The sequence below is a fragment of the Falco rusticolus genome, chromosome 8, assembly GCF_015220075.1.
Source record: "Falco rusticolus isolate bFalRus1 chromosome 8, bFalRus1.pri, whole genome shotgun sequence".
NCBI classification, from domain to species: Eukaryota; Metazoa; Chordata; class Aves; order Falconiformes; family Falconidae; genus Falco; species Falco rusticolus.
In genome coordinates, this window is record NC_051194.1 from 33,050,640 (window position 1) to 33,070,265 (window position 19,626).

Consider the following 19,626-nt stretch of genomic DNA (forward strand, 5'->3'; position numbering starts at 1 on the left):
CAAGACATATGAGATTACCTACCTGCCTGCAAGACCAGGGGAACACAGGAGCCCTGCATCCCCAAGTAGTCCTCTCCCCTGGGAAACGCTGCTTTCCAGTAGTAAAATACTGTTACATATTTTAAAAAAACCCAACACCTCAGTAGGTTTTTCTGCCTGCTTTTGTTGCCACCTAAATTGTTTTTGAAATGATTACTTTTAATTGAGTACCAAGATTCAGACAGAAAGGAAGGATCTTCACAATTTAGAAGGACTCCTGCTGAATTTGGTGCTTGTTTTAAGTGAGGGGATCCCACAGGACACAGAAGTACCACAGATGGGTGGACTGTGGTCATTCACATCTCTGCTGTCTGGGCTTTGCAGACAGACTAGCTTATGCTTCCACCTGAGTGCTGGAAAGGCCAGAGACAGCAGAGGAGGATCATGACTGAGGTTGTGGAACAAGCTGGCTGTGGTGTTTCATGTTGCTGCCAGGTGAGAGTACCTGTGTGCCTGCAGAGTCATAGAATCGTAGAATAGATTGGGCTGGCAGGGACCTTTAAGGGCCATCTAGTCCAACCCCCCTGCAATGAGCAGGGACACCTTCAACTGCATCAGGTTGCTCAGAGCCCCATCCAACCTGACCTTGATTGCTCCCAGGGATGGGACATCTACTATCACTTTGGTCAGCCTGTGCCAGTGTTTCTCCACCCTCACTGTAGAACATTTCTTCCTTATATCTAGGCTGAAATCTACCCTCTTTTAGTCAAAACCCTTTACCTCTTGTCCTATTGCTGCAGGCCCTACTAAAAAGCTTGTCCCCAGGACTGGGCTGTTCCCCCCATGCACACATCAAGAGTGCAGGTAGCTTCCCCACAGGGGTGCTGTGCCATCGGCTGTCCCTGGCACCTTGGAGTGGGGAACGAAGTGGACTGCTGTTAAATTTAGCCCTGAGGCTAAATCATGCAGGAACAGCCCCTGCAGAGTGATTGAAGAGCCGACTTGTGGGTACTTGACCGTCTCCTGGCTTTGCTAACAGGCAGAATCCTCAATGGTCTTGTCTTGCTGGAAAAAAAATATGTTTATTTTTATTGTTTGCAGGTGGTTTCTGTATATGGTCTTTGTTTTTTTGCTGGGAGCCATTTGTACCCGTCAGTCGCTCCGCTATGACTTCATGATAGCAGAGAAGGTAATTTGTTCAAATAGTTCAGCGTTGTTTTATATAATGGTGCTTTCGGGTTGCCATCTGCCTTACTGAATGCTTGAATTTTTCCGAAAGCCTAAGGAATTTGGGTACACATCCCTCATTGAAATTCAGGGGGATTTCCCAGTGCACAATTGATTTGAATAGCCTTGCATTCACCAGCATGTCCAGTAATGCTGAATCTTGGCATAATCACCTGGCAATACCTTTAAGAGCTGAAATATGCTAATGTGGTCTAATGATAAATGCTGTATTTTATTCAATGTATTCTTTCTTCTTGCTGAAAGCTTATACCAAATTGAAATCTCTAAAGAACCCCAGTGCTTATCTTTACTAAGTCAAGCGAAGCTTACATTTCCATATCTAGCAGGCTGTAATTGCAGGGCGAGCAATAGGATTATTAAACTCAAGACATTCCACATGGGTGTATATACACGAGGGAGGTTTGTAGTGTTACAGGCAATGAACCTTATCACTGCAGGCCTTTGAAGAGAGAGTAAAAGATTCTGGTGTGCCATTGTCTTACTTTAAATGGGATGTGTAAGGGCAAATTTTTTATTATTTAGCATTATCCAAAATCATGGGTTCACCATATTTGACACTACTTCTTGTGATGAATTTAAAATTGAGATGTTTGTCATTTATTTGATTTGTAACATGGTTTTAATCTAAAATATAAGTTTGAAACTCTGGCTTTGTTTCTTTCTAAGTAATTGTAGCTCTAGACTTCCTTCAGCCCCCAAAATAAACCAGTTATTGGTGGGGCTTCCTGCTAAGGTAAAAAAATCATCTCTGTTTCAGGGGGGAAAAGAATGAGCCTGCCTTCTTTAAGGCAGTGTCTCTGTGTGTCAGTGAGTTAGTGGGCAAAAAGTACAGTAACTAAAAGGATCAGCTTGAAATGAATCAGCTGAAGAAAAAGAGATCATTAAAGCTGTGTTTTAACTTCAAAACCCTTGGGGTGAGGAAACGAAAAATCTTCCAGTGAAGACTGTAAGGATATTTAATGATGTTAAATTTAAAAAAACAAATAGACAAATAAAACCCCCCAAAAAAGGAAATTCAGTTTTCTTTTCCCTAGTATGGAACAAAACAATTTTTGTGGAGTCCCAATGTTCATGTTGCTGCTTTGAGTTATTACGAGCTGCTTTAGCTTTTAATGACTTTGGAGAGGGAGGGGGGGGAGAGATCATTACACACCCAAACTCTCCCTTCTGTCACTCACAGGTGAGTGAGTGCTTGGGTGCTTCTCTCACTTACAATACTTGTTTGGCTTTGTAAACATAAAAATGAGATTCAGTAATTTCAGTTCTAATGAGCTCGAAGTGCCAATTTCTTATAAAGTATTCACACTCTTCATGCTCAAAACCCCCAGCAAACCCTTTCATCAGCCTCTGTAAAAAGGACTCTTCCCCTCTAACCCTGATCTGAATGTCAAGTAGTGCATTTAAATGCAAGCATTTTTGGCAGCTAAAATAATATATGATGTCTGGCACAACTGTTTGTTGCTTCCAAGTATTTCTCAGAGCAGGGCAGGGTTAGAGGAGGGGGAAGATTTGCCATCGAGCGTCTGTCTGTTGGTTTAATGGAAGCTGGTATCTGCTCATCTTTGCCTCAAGTTTCTTTTGTCCCACAAGATAAAATTCACAAAGCCAAGTGGATTTTCATGGGGAGAAGAAAAGTTGTGGTGGGAAGTTTGTACAGTTCTGGACGATGACATTAATTTTACATGCCTTCCCCAAACAGCAAGCGTTTTATGGCTTGTTACCCAGTCTCCTTTTTGCTGCGTGCAGATTTCATAGATGAGGAAAAGGCATATGTAGCTTGAATCATCCTTAGCCATGTGTGTTTTTGTAGTTCCTTCTAATAAAGCATGTGCCACCTAGCTTCACCAGGGGCAGAAGCTGGGAGGACCCATGTTCATTTAGACCTTATTTTCCATGAGAGGAGGGGTGGGATGCAGGGACCCGCATTCAGTGACATCTGCCACCAGCGTCTGTCTGCACCGCCGGCAGCTCGCTTCAGTGGAACACGGGCAGGATGGATCTGGACCAAAACCAGGGGGTTTCTCCCCACCTGGCCTTTGTGTTGATGTTGCCCACCGTGCCTTGCCTTCCCCTGTACCTGGCTGCTGGCTGTCAGACCTGTGTGGTCCCACAGGACTTGGGGACAGCTCAGGTGCCCCATGACCTTAGTCTTCTTGGCTGTGTCTGACGTCGTTACACCACGGTACCAGGAGCAGTCCCGTTTCAAGGCTTTCTTGCACAGTGTCCATGTTGTGGGATATGGTGTATTTGGGTGGGATTTTTTAGATAAGCTGCCTGTGCTTGCAGCTTTTGACAGCGGGGACCTGCGCAGGGAGACCCCAGTGCTCGCTTCTGTGGGATAGACCGTGAGCTGCCCTCCTGTCCCTCCACGCCTGCGGGAGATGCTCCCCGTGCGAAAGGGTGCTCACTGGAAACCAGTAATAAACCCAGCCTTGCTAGCAGTATGGCTTTAAGGATTTTTTTTGAAGTTTCATGTTGGCCAAAGGAAATTCTTTTCTCATTGAAGACAGGAAAATAAGGTCATTCTATTATATCCTTCGGAGCATATTTTTTGAGATGCCATTTGTTTAAGTGGCAATTTCAATTTGGTTTTACTGTGGGTTTTCTTTCAGGATTGGTTTTCCCCTCTGGGACACAGGGATTTGTCTTCCTGTTTTGGATGATTGGAAGCCTGGGCAGCTTTTCCTGTATGATGTGCTCTGTATATAAGTGATCCCTCCTGAAATAAACTCACTTCCAGTCACTTAAGGGGAATCTAATAGCTGCTGCTTTGCTGCAATTGCTCTAAGTGACAAAGAATTTCTTGGATATGAGCTTGTCAAATGGCTCTGTTGGTACAGGATGTTCAGTATTAAATTACTTTAATGGGATAATTTTCCTGTATTAATTGCTTGCACTTTATGCCACAGAGCAGTTAAATTGTGCTTTCCCAGGGCTCGCTCTGTTCATTTAGCAATGTTACAAAATATATGTGATCTCTTAAAATACATGTATTTAATACTGCTCAGGCATCTTTAAAGAACAATATAATCAACTTTGCATTCTCTCTGCTTCCTCCAGGTATCCTTGGTGGGTTTCTTGTTTTTGCTAGGGCTGTACATCTCATCCCTGGCCTCCTGCATGGGAGGGCTATATGGAGCACCCAGGATCCTACAGTGCATCGCCCAGGAGAATGTGATCCCCATGCTCGCCTTTCTTGGACGTGGGGTTAGTCATGCTTTCTCTGACACTGCTGTCAAACCTTCACCTGAAGGAAAACTGGTGATTTAAGAAGCCAGGATTTCTATGTGTCTGTAGGGTAAGATGAGAAGTGTATGAAATGCAGGGAGGGGAAGACTTGGGGTCGGATACCCTATGCACAGTCAGAAAAGCTGGGAAATGGGTGGTTTTATGAAAAAACCAAGAGTCCAGCTGCCTGTGGTCCTTCCCCTGCCTGTCCCCTGTACTGCACCGCCTCTGCCCTGAGCCCTTCTGTGGGGCTCAGCACCATGCAGGAGCAGCCCTGCTTCACCCCGGCATCCCACTCACCCACCCCTTCACCCTGACCTGGGACTGTCTGTCCTGCCCCTGTGCACAGACAGTCCTTCCTGGGATGCTGTTGGTCCCCTCCCTCCCTTGGACCTGGTTCTTTGAGATGTTCTCTGTAAAAGAGCCACTTATAACTTTGCCTGGATTTTTTTTTTTGGGGGGGGGGTGTGGTTTTTTTTTTTGCAAACGCCTTACCTACGCTGGTGCCTTTTTTTTTTCCTTCTTCTTTGCTGCATGTTTTCTTTAATCTGCTCCTATCCTCTTTGGTAACCTCATAGCTGAGTACATGACTAGTCGTGGTGCTGTGGGTTCGGTCTGTGTGCACTGGAGAAGAGTACACTTCTCTGTAAGATAAGGTGCCTTCTGGACACTATAAAATAAAAACAAAGATTTGAAAGGTTAAGTTAGTGGGCTGCTAATCTTTAGATATACTTTGAAACAAGTATTGCTTTGAGTATGACAAGGGCCTTTGTCCTTGTCCTCACAAATAATCCTTATTCACATGAGTTGTTCTACTGAGATCAAAGTACCAGTCACTAAGGGCTTCGTAGTCTTGAGCTATATGTTCAGAGCAAACTATTTGTAATGGGTTTCTCTTCTTGTAAATAGAGAGAAAATAATTCCGTCACTGTCAGTAGCCTACAGTACCTAACTGTATCAGGTGGCTGGAAAAACCTTACAACGTTTTGCTTCTTCAGAGCAGCTTGTAAATACAGAAAAATATTTTACAATATTGGTATTTATGAACATTTTAAAATATTTAAACATTTTATAAGTATGATAATTTTCTATCCTTTATTTTATGTTTCTCAAAGTAAAAGTCAAGTCATATTAATAGCAAGAATAATAATAAAAAGTAATAAATATAGGGGAAACAGGAACAATAACAACAGCAAAAACTTCCAGCTCCTGAAAGGAGTTGTCAGGTGATCCTAGGACAAGCTGTTCTCCCCTTGGCAACACTTGTGAAATTCTCAGTGATTTAACAAAGTTGACTGTAAAGCTGATCCCCTCACCTCTCTGAGAATTTTCTGTCTTTGTGTCAGATTTTCTGTTCTGAACTCTGTCTGGGCAGAGTGCCATGATGGGAAGGGCTCAAAAAGAGGTGAGATGTCAAAGGCAGATCACTTTTCTTCCTTCCTTCTCTCTGCCACCTTTGAAAATTGTCTAGATTTGGTTTATGGGGAGTTAATAGATTTAGTTTGCCTTTACCAATCTGTTCCACATCAGTTCTTTTCTGTGGCTGAGGGAAGTGTTGTAGTCACTGTAACCCCAGCTGATGGGAAGAACATGAGTGTTTTCTGTAGAGCTAAACACAAGCCAGAGGATCCTGGGATTGTCCCATCTGTTCCCTGTCTCCGTACATCTTTCTGATACTGAAGATGCTTTCTGAGACCCGTGTTCCTTTGTCTCCGAGACGTATTTCTGTTTCATTATGAAAAGCTGTAAATTCCAGAACTGGTCCCCTTTTCTATTAATAAATAAGAGCAAAGGTAATAGAAATAGTTTCCATTTGAGCTGTGTGTTTATTAAAGCAGCACGTGCAGTAAGTGAAAACCTAAGATATTTTGTAAGGTATCTTATGAGATATTTTCCAGTGAGGTCTTTAGCAGCCTGCACAGGCTCCTTGGATACCGATACAGGAAGACAGTGCCTGCTCCAAGGAAGGGCACCTTAGCCTGGGATTAAAGTTCATGAGCTGATGGCTCAAATCTTTCCATCCCCAGTGCCTTTTGCTTTGTCTCTCTTTTCCTCCTCCTTTCCCTGCCTTCACCCCACCCCAAAGGAGAAGAGCAGGCAGTGTTTCTCCTGGCTGCCTGCCTTCCCGACACACGCCAGGCATCGCTGGGGGCTGACTCCCACCCTCCAGCATCCTGGGCTGCCTAACCTCTGCTGCTTTCCTCCTGCCGCTGGCCAGGTACGGCCTGGGTGGGTGAAAAGAGGGAAAGCCCAAGTGCAGAGGCTCAGCAGACCATGGATTTAGCTCAGCTTTGTGTCAGGGCAGGGCCAGAATCTGCTGATGTGAAGGTGGCACTGCTCCATGCAGGCAGACCTTCCTTGACTGTGTCTGGCAGTTGAAGCCTTTCCAATGACAGCATGTGGGAGCCTTTTGGGTAGGCAGCAATGCGGAGTCCTGTAGAGAAATTAGAGATGAACAGTTACCTCTAATTAACACGTTTTATTGCCAGACTTCCCATAAGCCCTGCAAATCTCTCTGAAGGTTTATTGCTGCTTTAATGGCATTGTTTTACTGTGGAGGTATGGAGTGAGAGTGGATGAATTTTCCAAAGGCAAAGCTTGAGTAAGGCTTGGAGGTGAGGTGGGAGCTCAGCAGCTTTTGGCTTCCAGCCTGTTCCTGAATTTATTAAGCTGGTGAGCTTCTGCTTGCACATGCATGCACGTATTTCATGACTAAGGGGGTACTGCAGACTGCCAAGGTCACCGCCCATGGTGGCTGAGCAAGTGGGGAATCCTCATGGTAAGGCTCGTGATTATCGATTTAAATGTGAGATTGTTTTGTTTATGAACTAGAAAGGACCTAATAAGACTTCAGTGGCTGCGATTTGCTTAACAAGTCTCATCACCATGGCTTTCGTCTTCATTGGGCAAGTGAATGTTCTTGCTCCCATTGTCACCATCAACTTCATGCTGACATATATTGCTGTAGACTATTCCTATTTCTCAGTCTCCTTGAGCTACAAAGTTCAGCAGAAACCTGACAACACCCAGATGGGAAATGCTAGACCTGCTCACGTTTCCCAGCCTTTAATTTTCAACAAGCCTTCCAGCCATGCAGCAGATGGAGTAATTCAAAGCAGATCAAATGGTACCTTGCTGGAATTCAGAAAAGACATGGACCAGCTTTTTAAACCATTTCGTAGTGAGCCAGGTACTTGCAAAAAAGGAGGAGCTGAGAATTTAACTCAAAAGCTCAAACAAAAGAAGGCAAAGAAGCCGGCCAAGCAGACGTTACACGACAGCTTTCTCCTGGATCTCCATCATGATGCTCCCCTGGCTCAGTATGGCTGGGATGAGACCGTGGAGCCCCGCAAGGAGAGCTGGCAGGACCTGGCTGAGGAGGGCTGTCAGCATGATGCCAATCCATGCTCATCACTCTCTGCAGATGCCCAGTGGTCCCCCAGGCTGCTGGAGCAGGGGGAGCAGCTCTGTAGTGAGGTGCCAGCGCTCCCTGGCCAGAAGGGAGAAGGTAAGGGCTGTGGGAGATGGACAGCTCCATGCTTATGGGGGAATGATTTATAACCTTGGTCCTTCTGGTGCTTTCCTGAAGGCAAGTGTGAAACTAGCTTTATACAGGGCTGTCATTCAGTGATTCATAGCAATAATATCATTTATTCCAGGTGAGGGTAGAGTTCATTGCAATGCATCAGAGGAGAAGTTCCAATGCAATTTCCTATGGAAGATTAATCACAGGAAAGCAGGCAGGACTATATTTAGTGTAGGGTTGTTTACTATATACTCATTATTCTACACATGCACACTCAATGCTCTACCTTAAAAAGGTTTTGAGTGTATCTTGGGGTTTCCTTCATCCTGGCGTGGGGTAGGTGGGATGGAGTCGTGCAAGTCTAAAACTCAGGCTATCAAAATGCAGCGGTCCTCACACCGCAGATGGAGTCTGTAATTCGACAGCTGCAGCTAAGAGTCTGTATTTGTTTTGTTGGTGATGTGAGTATTTGATACTGTGTCTTTGCTTGGAGTTTGTCATCTCAGTGCTGTAGTGTTTTATCACCAATTAGACAATTAAGCTTCATAAACCCCTCCAAAGGAGAAAAATATTATTTCTTTTTTCACAAATAGGGAAACTGAGGCAGAGACAGGCAGATGTGGCCTTCCAATGGACTCAGTACCAAAGCTGGCAGCTTTGGTTTATTCCTTGCACTTTTCTGTTTTCATTTTAGAGGTTTTGGTCTAACTCTGCCATACCCAGCTGTCAACTAGAATTTCTTATTTGGTTTTCTGGAATCTGGTAATGTAAAGTAGGAGAAAAAACCCCACACTATAGCTCCTTTCTGATGTCTCTTCTTTTATTTGTATTTCTTTTTTTTTTTTTTTTTTTCCTGTAGAATCATCTATAAAACAACAAAATCCAAAGCTGGGAATTCAGCAAACACCAGAATCCTTCTACTCCAAATTCTGCAATCACTGGGTTTCCTTTGCTGGTGTAAGTAATTTTATTTTGAGCACTGGTTTGTGATTGTAGAAAGCAGAAGGAAATTCATCACTTACTGCAGTGTAAATACACTCTAGTGCTTTAAAACAGCTTTTGATTCTATTATTCCAGGTCACCTGAGTTAAGTATTCAAGGTAACATGCATCCAGCAATTCAAATTCAAAGAAAGCCAGATGGCATATTAATTAAAACAACAGCAGAACACACCCCACCCCCCAAAAAAATGTAACAAACCAAGAAAAACCCAAGAAAAAAAAACAAACCAAAAAGATACAAATTCAAAATCTGTCATCTTAGGACTTTAGAGTTGCATGGCTGGGTGGGAAAGAAATCAGGGTCCCTCTTTTCACCCTGTGCTAGCTGGCTTTTTCTTGCCATGGGATGGAGTGAGGCATCAGCTTCAAAGCTGTGGTGTTTTTATTTATGAGCCAGTTTCTGCAAGCTCGGGGTGGGGTTTCATTAAGGCTGACCTCCTGATACCAGCAGCCCAGCTGCGAAATTCCATCTTTTGAGGGAGGGAAGTGGAGCATTCTTCCAGCATGTTACTTTAAAAAATAAATAACTTTTAAATAGCTTCTATCTCAAGCCGCTGAGGAGTTTAAGACATTTAAATTCTTTTTGGAAAGATGGATTATTGGGCAGATGACAAGGAAAGGGTCACATATGCATAGTGAATGAACCATATGGCTGCGCTGCATGGATAGGCATCTCATAGCTGTGTGTAAAATGTAACAAACCCACCCAAACAACACACGGAACCCTTTTAGTGTAATCCTCAGATGGAGTTCGACACCTACTTTTCAAAGTCACTGCTGTGGCTGCCAGCAGCCAGCTCCTGGCAAGGGGTCGCAGCACCAGCGGTGGGGTGGTGTGGAGGCTTCTGCAGGAGGCTGCGTGATGAAGCTGTCTCTGGGCTCGGTAACTAATGTGGTTCCCAAGCACTTGTCATCACGGAGCAGTCAGTTCTCTCTGCCTTCGCAGGGGAATTTGCTTATGGAGATGACTGATGTGTTCATTAAAGCAGATTTGGTTTCCTGTCAATAACCAGACTTGGGAGGAGGTTGCAGCAGAGCTGAAAAGGGATCAACGATTCAAAATAAAATCACTGGCTCCTCTCCCCTCTGACCTCTCTCTTTGAGCTTCACTGTTTATGTCAGCCTGGACTCATTTAGCTCGCTTTTTACATGCTGTTCCTAACCTCAGCTATGAAGATGCTACCCCTGCCCCTGTTTGTATGTGCTTTGGGCCAAATCTGCCTCCTGAGCTGGTGAGCCTCTGGATACTCCTCTTGGAACAGCTCAAGCAGAGAACCATGCTGCCTCTAGGACTCGGTGTAGCTCACTTTCACTGCTACCTCACTGCTGCTGAAGATGACACCATAAACCTGTGCTGTCCCTCCTTTTAACAGTGAGGTCAAATGAGGCTCCCTGTAACAGGAACCTCATTACCAAGAAACCTCAGCCATGCCATACCCAAATCTTTTCAGATAACGCTGGGTGGAAATGCTTTGCGTGTGGCCAAAAGCCACGCGCCGTGGAGGTTTTGCAGGCAGGAGAGGATGTGGTTCCCCAGGGGTCCTGCTGCACCACCAGCCTCAGCCACCAGTGCCCCAGAGCATCCATCCACCTGCGTGGTTGCAGTTGGCATCGTTCCTCCTATGGGCAGGACCTGGGCTGTGCAGCAGGTCTTGTGCAAGGAGGGCCTCTGTGGTGTCCCCATCCCGGGACATCACTAGGAGGGAGACACCTACAAGGAAACACTCATTCAGGATAATTCTGAGCAGCTGCTTCCTGGGTCCTGACAGTGCATGTCTCTTACACAGCAAGTCTTCTCTCCCAAGAAGACCCTGAGAAAGACAGAGGTGTGGAGATGCCATCAAAGCACTGGTTTTGCATGCATTTAAAATGAAGATGCAGTATTTCTGGCAACAGCAACAAAAAAGAGCATTTACTACTGCTTTCATAACAACTTGAAGGCCCCAGCACTGCCTCAGTTTTAGAGAATTTCCATCAGAGCTGCAGGCTCCTCTTGCCAGGCTGAGGAACAAGCTGCTGACCCGGCGTCAGGCTGTGGCGGAAGGTCAGCAGCCCCCCATGGGCACTGCGCTGCCAGCTCTGCCATGGGGGCAGTGGAGCCCCTGGGCTTTGCAGAGAAAGGACTGGCAAATTGTTATCATTGTATTATCTACGGACTCTGGGGTAACCTCAAATCACGTCTTTTCAACAGGCCATCGTGTCCCTCATTGTAATGTTTGTCATTCAGTGGATCTACACCCTCGTCAGCCTGGGTGCAGCGGTTATTCTGTATTTCTACATCGGCCAAGTGAGCCCAGGACTCCCCCTTGGTGAGTTGTTTTTTTATTATTATTATTAAACCTGCTTAAAAATTCATTAAGCTTTAATTTAACTTAATTAGGAGTTGAAACTCTTGTGTTTAATATGCAGGTGACACTGTGAATGATGAGGTTTTGTTTCACTGCCAGTTTTAATACATTTTCTCTCCGACTGTTTAATTTTTTATTGGATCCTAACTGTAACTAGCATTGGTTTGATAGTTTGATTGTTGTGCTTATTGCTTTCTTATGTTGCACTTTAAATGGCAAATCCAGATACTAGTACTAGAACTTAACAGGGATGGCAGATTGTAAATGTATCAGAGCAATGAGAAAAATCTGCCGTAAATACGTTTTAATAAACTTAATCGATCTAAACCCACCTGAGAAAACTTCAAGGAAAATGGGGATTATGATGAGTATCTCATTAAATCTCAGCATTCATAACTGCAGAACAAGAGAACCTTTTGATTCCAGAACTAACCAGGCTGAATATGTTGGGAATGTAATCTGGGAAAATACTTCAAGGCAGAGGGCATTGGAAAGGTCTGTGCATGTGATCGGCTTAAACAAATTCAAAATTGAACAGTGAAGCACATTCAGAAAGTGGCTTGTGAGAGCCTACAGCTCCTTGGCACGGGCGTGGGAGGGGTTTGCGTTGGTCTGTGTCTCCGAAGGGGGAGAGTGATGCACACACAGTGTGCACGTACATGTACTTAAGCATACATACGTATGTAGGTGCATACATACATATGTAGGTGTGTGCATGCATAAATAACTGCACACGTGGATGTGCTGTTTTTTGTCCAAGATGAGAAAAGTCAAAAGAGCCTGAGTTCATACATCTTTTAGGCAATGCAGAAATAGCTACCCAGGTTTATTTTGATGAAAGATTATTAGACATTAGGTTAAGCAGGCTCTAGATTTCAGAAACCCAGACAATGAGAAACCAAAAACTAGTTGTCATTCAGTAACTATCGAAACATAGCTCAGCAATTCTCCTTCTACTCTGAAGTGACTTTTGTATGTATCTGTATGGGATAGTAGAAAAGAGCTGTGCTGGTAGGTAGTACTTGCTAATTTGTATCTCTTGAAATACATCTTTTAACAAAGTTTTTCATGCCCCCCAGATATTAAACAGAACACAGTTAATGTTTTCAGGCTTTGGAGTTTTCTTTGCCTTTGTATATTCACTATGTTATAGCCCTGTTTTCTGCTTTTGAAATATTTACCAAAAATGACCTTAACAAGAATTTCTCAGTCAGTGTGTAAAGGATTTTGGAAGGTGATCTGAGAAAAAGCAGCATGATTAGACATTTTTTTCTTGGTTTCTTTTGCACATGCTTTCCCATGCATACAGTAAAACAATGCATGGCAAAGAAAAAGAAATGAGCTCTCAAAGTTCAGTCTGATTTTTATTTGGCTGTGAGTGAATGTTATTTTGTGATCACAAGGCATCCAATGATCTGTGAGTTTGTTCTCCAAAGGACTGGACGACCCTCCTGTCATTGGGAGACACTGGCTTGAGAGATGCTCGGGGTTAAGGACTAGATGAAGACCTTGGGGGCAGAAGCGCTCTGAGATTTTGACAACTACGCCCTTCTCTCTCTTGCTCCCCAGCAGCCTAAGCCAAATCCACCAAGCACTGCTGGGTCTCAGTTCTCCTCCCTGTCCCTCACCACAAAGTTCCTCTGCTGCTATTGCTGCCAGTTCTGGCACTTCCCTGCCCCTGCAGTGAGCCAATGCATGACTCTACAGAGAAATCAGGAGGAAAAAGTGTTGGTGTAATAAGCTAAGCCAGCCACAGGGTCAGACAAGAGGGAATGAAAAGTGAGACCACAGCCACCCCGGCGGAGGTCAGCTGAATGGCTCCTCCTGTCTCCCCATCCCTGCAGTGGGAACGATCTTTGCGGTCCAGGGAGGAAAAGGTACCCCAGTGGGTGCCTGGGCTTTGCTCACAGCTTTATTGAGGTTTAACAAGCTGTTGGTCTGGGAAGGGATAGCTGTTCTCCATGGGGAATTTGGGTTCATTTCTTGACAATTGTTTAAAAGCCACAGCGTGTGGGAAAGCTGCAGGAGTGTTCTCGCCATCACGAAATCTTTGGGTACTAAAGGCTAATAACAAGCAAGCTGGTTCAAGATTTTATGCAAAAAATTCAATGGTGTAATGCTATTATAAGATAATTAGCAGCATACTGACTTCTCGTGCCTTTTCTCTGCAGGAGCAGCAGCAAATTTCAGTTTCTTTGGCTGGATTAAGTCGGTTTTGATCACCTTGTGCAGGTTGGTACCAGTCACTTGGCAAGTGACCAAGGCGGTGCTTGTTGCTCCTGTGGCCCACTAACGTGCACAGAGATGGGTGGAAGAGTTGGCTTGCTCACTACCTTAAGCAGTCTGTCTGGCCCTGCTTGCGTGCTCAAAGTTATTCTTACTTAATGGTAAAAATAACTGTTTGCTCCCTTTAGCCTGGCATATGGCAGGCCATGCAAGTGGGGTGGCAGGAGCCTCCTCTGCCTGGTGCACGGACACGGCAACTGATACCCATATCTTGGTGCCTGAAGCTTTATCTTACCCCAAAGGTCTGTGCCCGGCCTCTGTGGCTGAGGTTGAACTGGAAAATCTGGTAGGAAATAAGAAATGGGAGACTCCGTTTCTTCCACCCACCATCCACTGAAAGGTATAGCTATGGGGCAAATACAGTAAAACAGGTCTTCAGCGAAGGAACAGTTCAGTATTGAGTTTGCATGGGACTACAGTAGCGTTTTCTCGGGGGTTTCCTTCCCAGGAGACCTTAAAGGTTTTGTTTGATTGCTTATTAATTAGTTTTGTTAATCTGTTTTAATCCTATTAATTATTAATTCCATCATGTTTGGGTTTCCCATAGCAGGTTGTGACCATCTGTGCCATGCAATAGGATTTGAGGTTCTCAATCTGTTGGGTTGCTTTTTTGTTGTGACAGGTGAACACTCTAGTAAGGACTGCACAACACGAGCTGCCGAGCGTTATAGCTTCAACTTTGGTGACTCCTTTAACAGAAATGAAAGTCCAGGCATTTAAGCATGTTGGCACGTGCCCATGCCTGTCTTGCCAGCTCCTGCCCCTGCCTACAGTCCCTCTAACATGGCCACATGCCTTTGGTAGCAAAGGTGGTTTGGGAGAAAAGCTGGGGGTGACAGGACCTCTCAGGTCCCCATTGCAGGTCTGTGGTGTAGCCGAGAGCAGATGAGTCGGTTCTCCCACATCACATCCATCCCTCTCTACCAGACCAGTCGATGTCTCTGAATACGGGACTGGGTCCTTGAGGACCCGCCTGCCCTGCACACCTCTTGCTGTGAGTAGCTTTGTTCACACAGCTACTGCTGCCTCTCATGGCAGTGGTACAAAGCTGCACACTTGCCTAAGCGTTAGGGACGAGAGCCCAGGTTAGGCAGACTACCCAAAAGAGGAGTGGGGGGTGTGGAGGGTGTGCGCTTGGTTTTCTGGATATGTCGTTTGGAATAAGGGGTTTTCCCCTGCCCCTTTTCACAACATCTGCTGGACTGGGACATGAGCCCATGACAAGGGTGAGCAGGTGAGGATGGGAAAGGGCACGTGGGGCCATGCTGCAGTGCTGCCAGAATTACTCATGGCGCTGAGTCAGACCCCACTGCTTCGTATCCCAGGCACTTGCCTGGCTGGTTCCACCTCAGTGTTGGGGCGGGTTTGTGGCAGGTCATTTTATTGTGGCGCAGCTATGATGATAGAGCAGGATTTTCCTTATGGATGTCCCTCGGTGCATCTCAGCCCTGTCTCCTGCCTGTTTTCAGAGGTTCCCCATGGGAATCTGGTGGAGATGTGAGGCTTCATGAAGAGTTACCAGGTGTGAAAAGGAGAAACTATCCCTCCCGGAGAAGCAGCCCCACTTCTCATGGGTAGAGGCGCTGTCGTTGCCGGGGCATTTTATCCTGTGGGTTCCCAGACCAGCACAGTCCTTGGTGCTTCCACCATTGCCATTGATGAGCAAGGACCCTGCCAGGGAGGGCTGAGTGGGGAACTGGCAAGTGCCCAAGGCAGAAACTGATCCTATTTCTCTCTCCTAAACAGTGCAATCTCTGGGTCAGCCAGCCGGCTGGATTGCCGGCTAATGCCAGGGCTCCTGCTCATGCTGGCACAAAGATGATTTTGGCTCTGCTTGGGGATTTTGTGGGTCATTTTGAAGCCCACCTTTGCTATGTTGTGAGAAATTACCCTGAAGTCATTTACAGGTTTTTCCTAAGCTCTGATTTCTTGAAATGCAGGCAAGATATTTTAGTGAATTGTAGTTAGAGAAAAAATCCCATTAGATTGCAAGAGAGTTGGAGGTAGCCAAGGATCCTTGACACCTCTCAGGCTCTTAGGTGTTCGGTGAGGTCTGAGTCGGTGCTACAAGCTCTTACAGTTTTGATTTGCAGATGCGCAATAAGGTTTTCTTAAAATCAGCCTCTGGGGTAAAGAGATTGCAGGAAAATCTCCTCTTCCATTTAAAAGAATTACAAAAATAATTGTACACTAAAGCTTAGGAAACTATAAGAAGGGTACTTTGCACCAGAAATGGTTCACGCTCCATCTGGAAAGTGTTTGCCATAGTCAATGTCCAAAGACGAGACTTATTTGTTGAGAAAATGTATATTTTCCAGTGCGTGCTGGGGGAAGGGAGTGTATTTTTTGTGTGTCTTCTAAGAAAAATATTTTCAGATCTGCTGTACACCTCCCAAGGGTGTTGAGAAGGGTTTAGCCTCTTCCTGAAGCGCCCAGGCTTCTTTGCACAGCCGAGAGCACAGCTGCTAATGGATGGCAAACAAGGGGTGATGCAGGCGCCTCTGCTTCTCTGTTTGCAGGAGAAGGCCATCTCCCCGAGAGCAGATCGTGGTGACACCGTCCTTTGCAACAGTTGGCATGGAGACCACGCAGCTCACCCAGGAGAACACAGACTTCGCCTCGAGGGACCGCTATCACCAGTCCTCACTTATCAGCAGAGAGGAGTTTGGGAATCAATTCCAGTAAAGGACACACAAAAAAAAAATCAAGCTGTCACTTCAGAAAGCATTTAGAAATGCTAATGGCTGCCACTGTGCCTGGTGAAATAACTTGAATATATATGGAAAGGATGTGAATCGTTATTTAAATATTCCAGGCTTGTTTGTTTATGCAAATGACAATGTTGCTGGGTTTCATATCTTACCCAAAGGGGGAAAAACTGCAAATGAAAGGGCCAGTTCAGGGAAGCCACGAGGGTTACTGAGGACAGTATAATCCTTTTAAAGAATTCAATTATAAGCGCTGTTGAGCTCTAAAGACCATCACCGCTATAAAAGCTTACAACACCCCATTTCAGATGTCTTCTAGGTGACTAGGGATGCTTTGTGCCTGGGAGTGGTGACCTCGGCAGCAAGAGGCAGCGCCCTGCTCCCGGCTGTGCCACGGATGGGTGCGGCCTTCCAGGTCAATTCATTTCTCCTCTCGGCATGAATTTGCCTGCTTGTAATACAGTAATTTTCTACCTCAGCATTTCAATTATCAAGGTCTTAGAAAGTACTTTAAGGCATTAGACAATAGGCCAGAATTCAGTGGCAAGTGTGAGAAGATGATGAAATATATTCACAACTAGAATCGCACATTTTGGTGCAGTAATGCTGTGTAATGACCTCTACTATAAAACTGTGAAATGATGCCTTAGAAACTGTTCCTAGTGATTTCCCACATCCTTTCTGATGTGACACCTGCAACCTGATGGCATAGCTGGATCCAAATAGAGCATTTGGGACAGATCTGAAGGGACAGATGATTCAGAAATGCCTTAACAAAGTACATCTGACCTCACCTTTGCTCGTTTTGCTTAAAGCCCATCCCATAGTGAGCACCCACGAGGAGCCATTTCTCCCACTGCCATGATCTGAGACGTGAGAGGTTCAGCTGGGGACGCTGCAGGATTTCCTGCGCAGCCCTTAGGCTTGGTGGCAGTGGCAGTGGCTGTGGGGTGAGGTCTTACATGGACACCCCCATCACCATTGGTTCTGCTCCCCCAGGGAAACCCCCTGCGCGGAGTGCTGTCCTGCCTGCAGGCAGCAGTCGTGGCAGAGACCCGCAGAGGTGCGAGGGAGGGCTCTGGGACGAGGCAAGCCCCAGCACCACAGATCACTGCTGATGCTACAAAGAGGGGGAAATCACCGCCTTCCCCTTCCTTTCATCTCGGATTGTTTCAGCCTTTAGATTATTTCTCCTTCTGTGCAATAAAAGCTTGAGGCACCAGGAACTCCTCTCCATGCTCTTTGTGGGCACACTCGATGCCTTTGAGCACCGTTCTGCTTGCCAGCACTTGGTGCCCTGGCGTTACCAGCCATGGGGGGACCCTTTCTGTCCCACTCTGTCCCACCTTGTGGTCTGGCCAGCTGCAGCTTTAGGTCTTCCAGTTTTCTTACAGGGGGAAGCAAAGGAGGTTTTCTGCTGAGATATGAAGAAGAGAGCAATCCTGGCACACTGCAGAAAGCATATTCATTTTTCAAAGTCGCAGGTCTTTTATTAAGTGTTTCCAACCTTAATTATCTCAACAGAGGCAAGAGGGAAGTTACGCTTGTGTGGCCAGCTCTGAGCCACCTCAAGTCGGTTGTTCTGTGTTGGAAACAGTTCTGCCAGCGTTGCCTCCTGCCGTTGCCTTTTGCCTTTGGTTTCCGAAGAGTCTGGATCTGCTGTGGGGATGTGGCTCCATGCTGGAGCTTCCCCTGGGTTCCCTGGGACCAGTGGCTCCAGAGAGCCCTTCCTGTGCTTGTAGCATCCTTGCCCTTGGCAGCTAGTGCTGTTACGCAAACTTCAAACACTCCTCAGTGCTGATCCACCACTGGCAGGCTGCATGGTGCTGTGTTATTCCCTGTTACAGTTTAATATGCAACCATAATGCCATTACTGTAAAATCTTGTATTTCATAAAGTCCTGTTGCATCAAAATATTGTGGGGTGACTTCTCTCCCAAGACAGGGATTGCCCAGCCCTGTGTTTCTCTGTAGCTTGAACAAAAGAAAACCTCAGAGCATGGCATGAAGTGATTAATGGGGAGAAATTCCTGTGTTATCTTCTTCGTTAGCTCCTAAACAATTTAGTTCCCTTCTTAAAATAAGGCAGCAATCAGGAGATCCAGAGAGGGAGGATGGGGAAGGTCCCTTGGCTGTGTACCTCGCTGGGGAGCTGTGCTGGCAGAAGCCAGATGCCTTGGTGGGGGGTAGTGTTTGCCTCTCCAATGCCACGGTCCCTGCTCAGCCCCAAAACTGGGGGGTGATGGGCCAGAAATACAAGCAGCTTCTCCCTTGGTCTAGCCGCATTGGGAAGGTGCCCAACAGCTTTGCTTTCAGCTGACTGAGTCTGCAGCAGCTGTCCCCTTCCCTTGCCGCCACCATCCTGCCCCGTTAGCTCCAGCAGCCCTTTGCATTCAAATGTCCTCTGCAACAGTTTTGGAGTTTGGTTGTGTTTGTCTTCTGGCAAAGCCTCCACTGCCTGCTGGGGGAAGGCACTGGGCTGTGCAGGGGCCCAGTGAGGGGATATCTGGAGGGCTCGGGTGCAGGGATGGGTCGTGCCCTGGTATTTCTGGAAAATGGTGGCAGGAGGGCTGGCACTGGTGCTGGAAGGCAATAGCTGCTATCGGGACCTGGCGGCAGAGGAGATGCTCTAACAGAGCACATCATTCCAGGGGTTTCTGTTCTTTGGCCTCCACGTGCTGCTGCTGGAGAATCTCTGCCACCTCCTCCCCTGGTACTACCACCACAGCAGGAACCAGCTCCCTCCACTGCCCGGTAAGTACGGGTGCCTGGTGCTTTCCCTCCCTTGTATCTGCAAGGGAGGAATGCATCGCATAGGGCCAGTTTCCTTGCTGCCATTACAGGTTATGAGTAGAACAACTTCGCTGTTTAATGCTCGAAAAGGGACGTGCTGATCGCTTCTGGAGCATCGGCTCTGGCATAGTTGATTAGCTCTGGCGTAAGAGTGGAGGGAAGCCTGGTTTTAGCACCAGTGACCCCACAGGCTGGGTCAGGTTGGAGACTCAGAGAGGTCAGGCCATGTGCAGGGCTTTGCGCACTGAGGAAGCTTTTCCAGCAAAAAAAGATCAATCGCACTGCCCAAAATTGGGGTGTTGCGTCAAAAAATGTCTGTAGCTTCTGTAGCACTCTAAAAAAATAATGGGTGAAATTAGGGGTAGGAATTTATCAGCTTCACATTTAGTGGTTGAAGGGAAGAGATGTAGGTGGGGATTGCGGCTGTGAGCAGGAACATGCTGCTTTCACCCCTCTGGGAGCCAGGCTCTGACTCCAGATGCTGAGGCTTTTGTGAAGCTTCAGGTTCCC

General features: G+C 46.2%; 1 protein-coding gene across 1 annotated transcript in view; it reads left to right on the forward strand.

Moving 5' to 3' along the window:
* Positions 1–17,546, forward strand: part of SLC12A8 (solute carrier family 12 member 8) — a 54,863-nt gene extending 37,317 nt beyond the window's left edge. Inside the window, exons 8-14 of the mRNA XM_037398596.1 lie at positions 1,081–1,168; positions 4,288–4,434; positions 7,288–7,963; positions 8,841–8,938; positions 11,174–11,291; positions 13,502–13,562; positions 16,136–17,546. Of these exons, the coding sequence (XP_037254493.1) occupies positions 1,081–1,168; positions 4,288–4,434; positions 7,288–7,963; positions 8,841–8,938; positions 11,174–11,291; positions 13,502–13,562; positions 16,136–16,301 (1,354 nt within the window). The 3' untranslated portion in view covers positions 16,302–17,546. The remainder of the gene's footprint in view (positions 1–1,080; positions 1,169–4,287; positions 4,435–7,287; positions 7,964–8,840; positions 8,939–11,173; positions 11,292–13,501; positions 13,563–16,135) is intronic.
* The last annotated feature ends 2,080 nt before the right edge of the window (positions 17,547–19,626 follow it).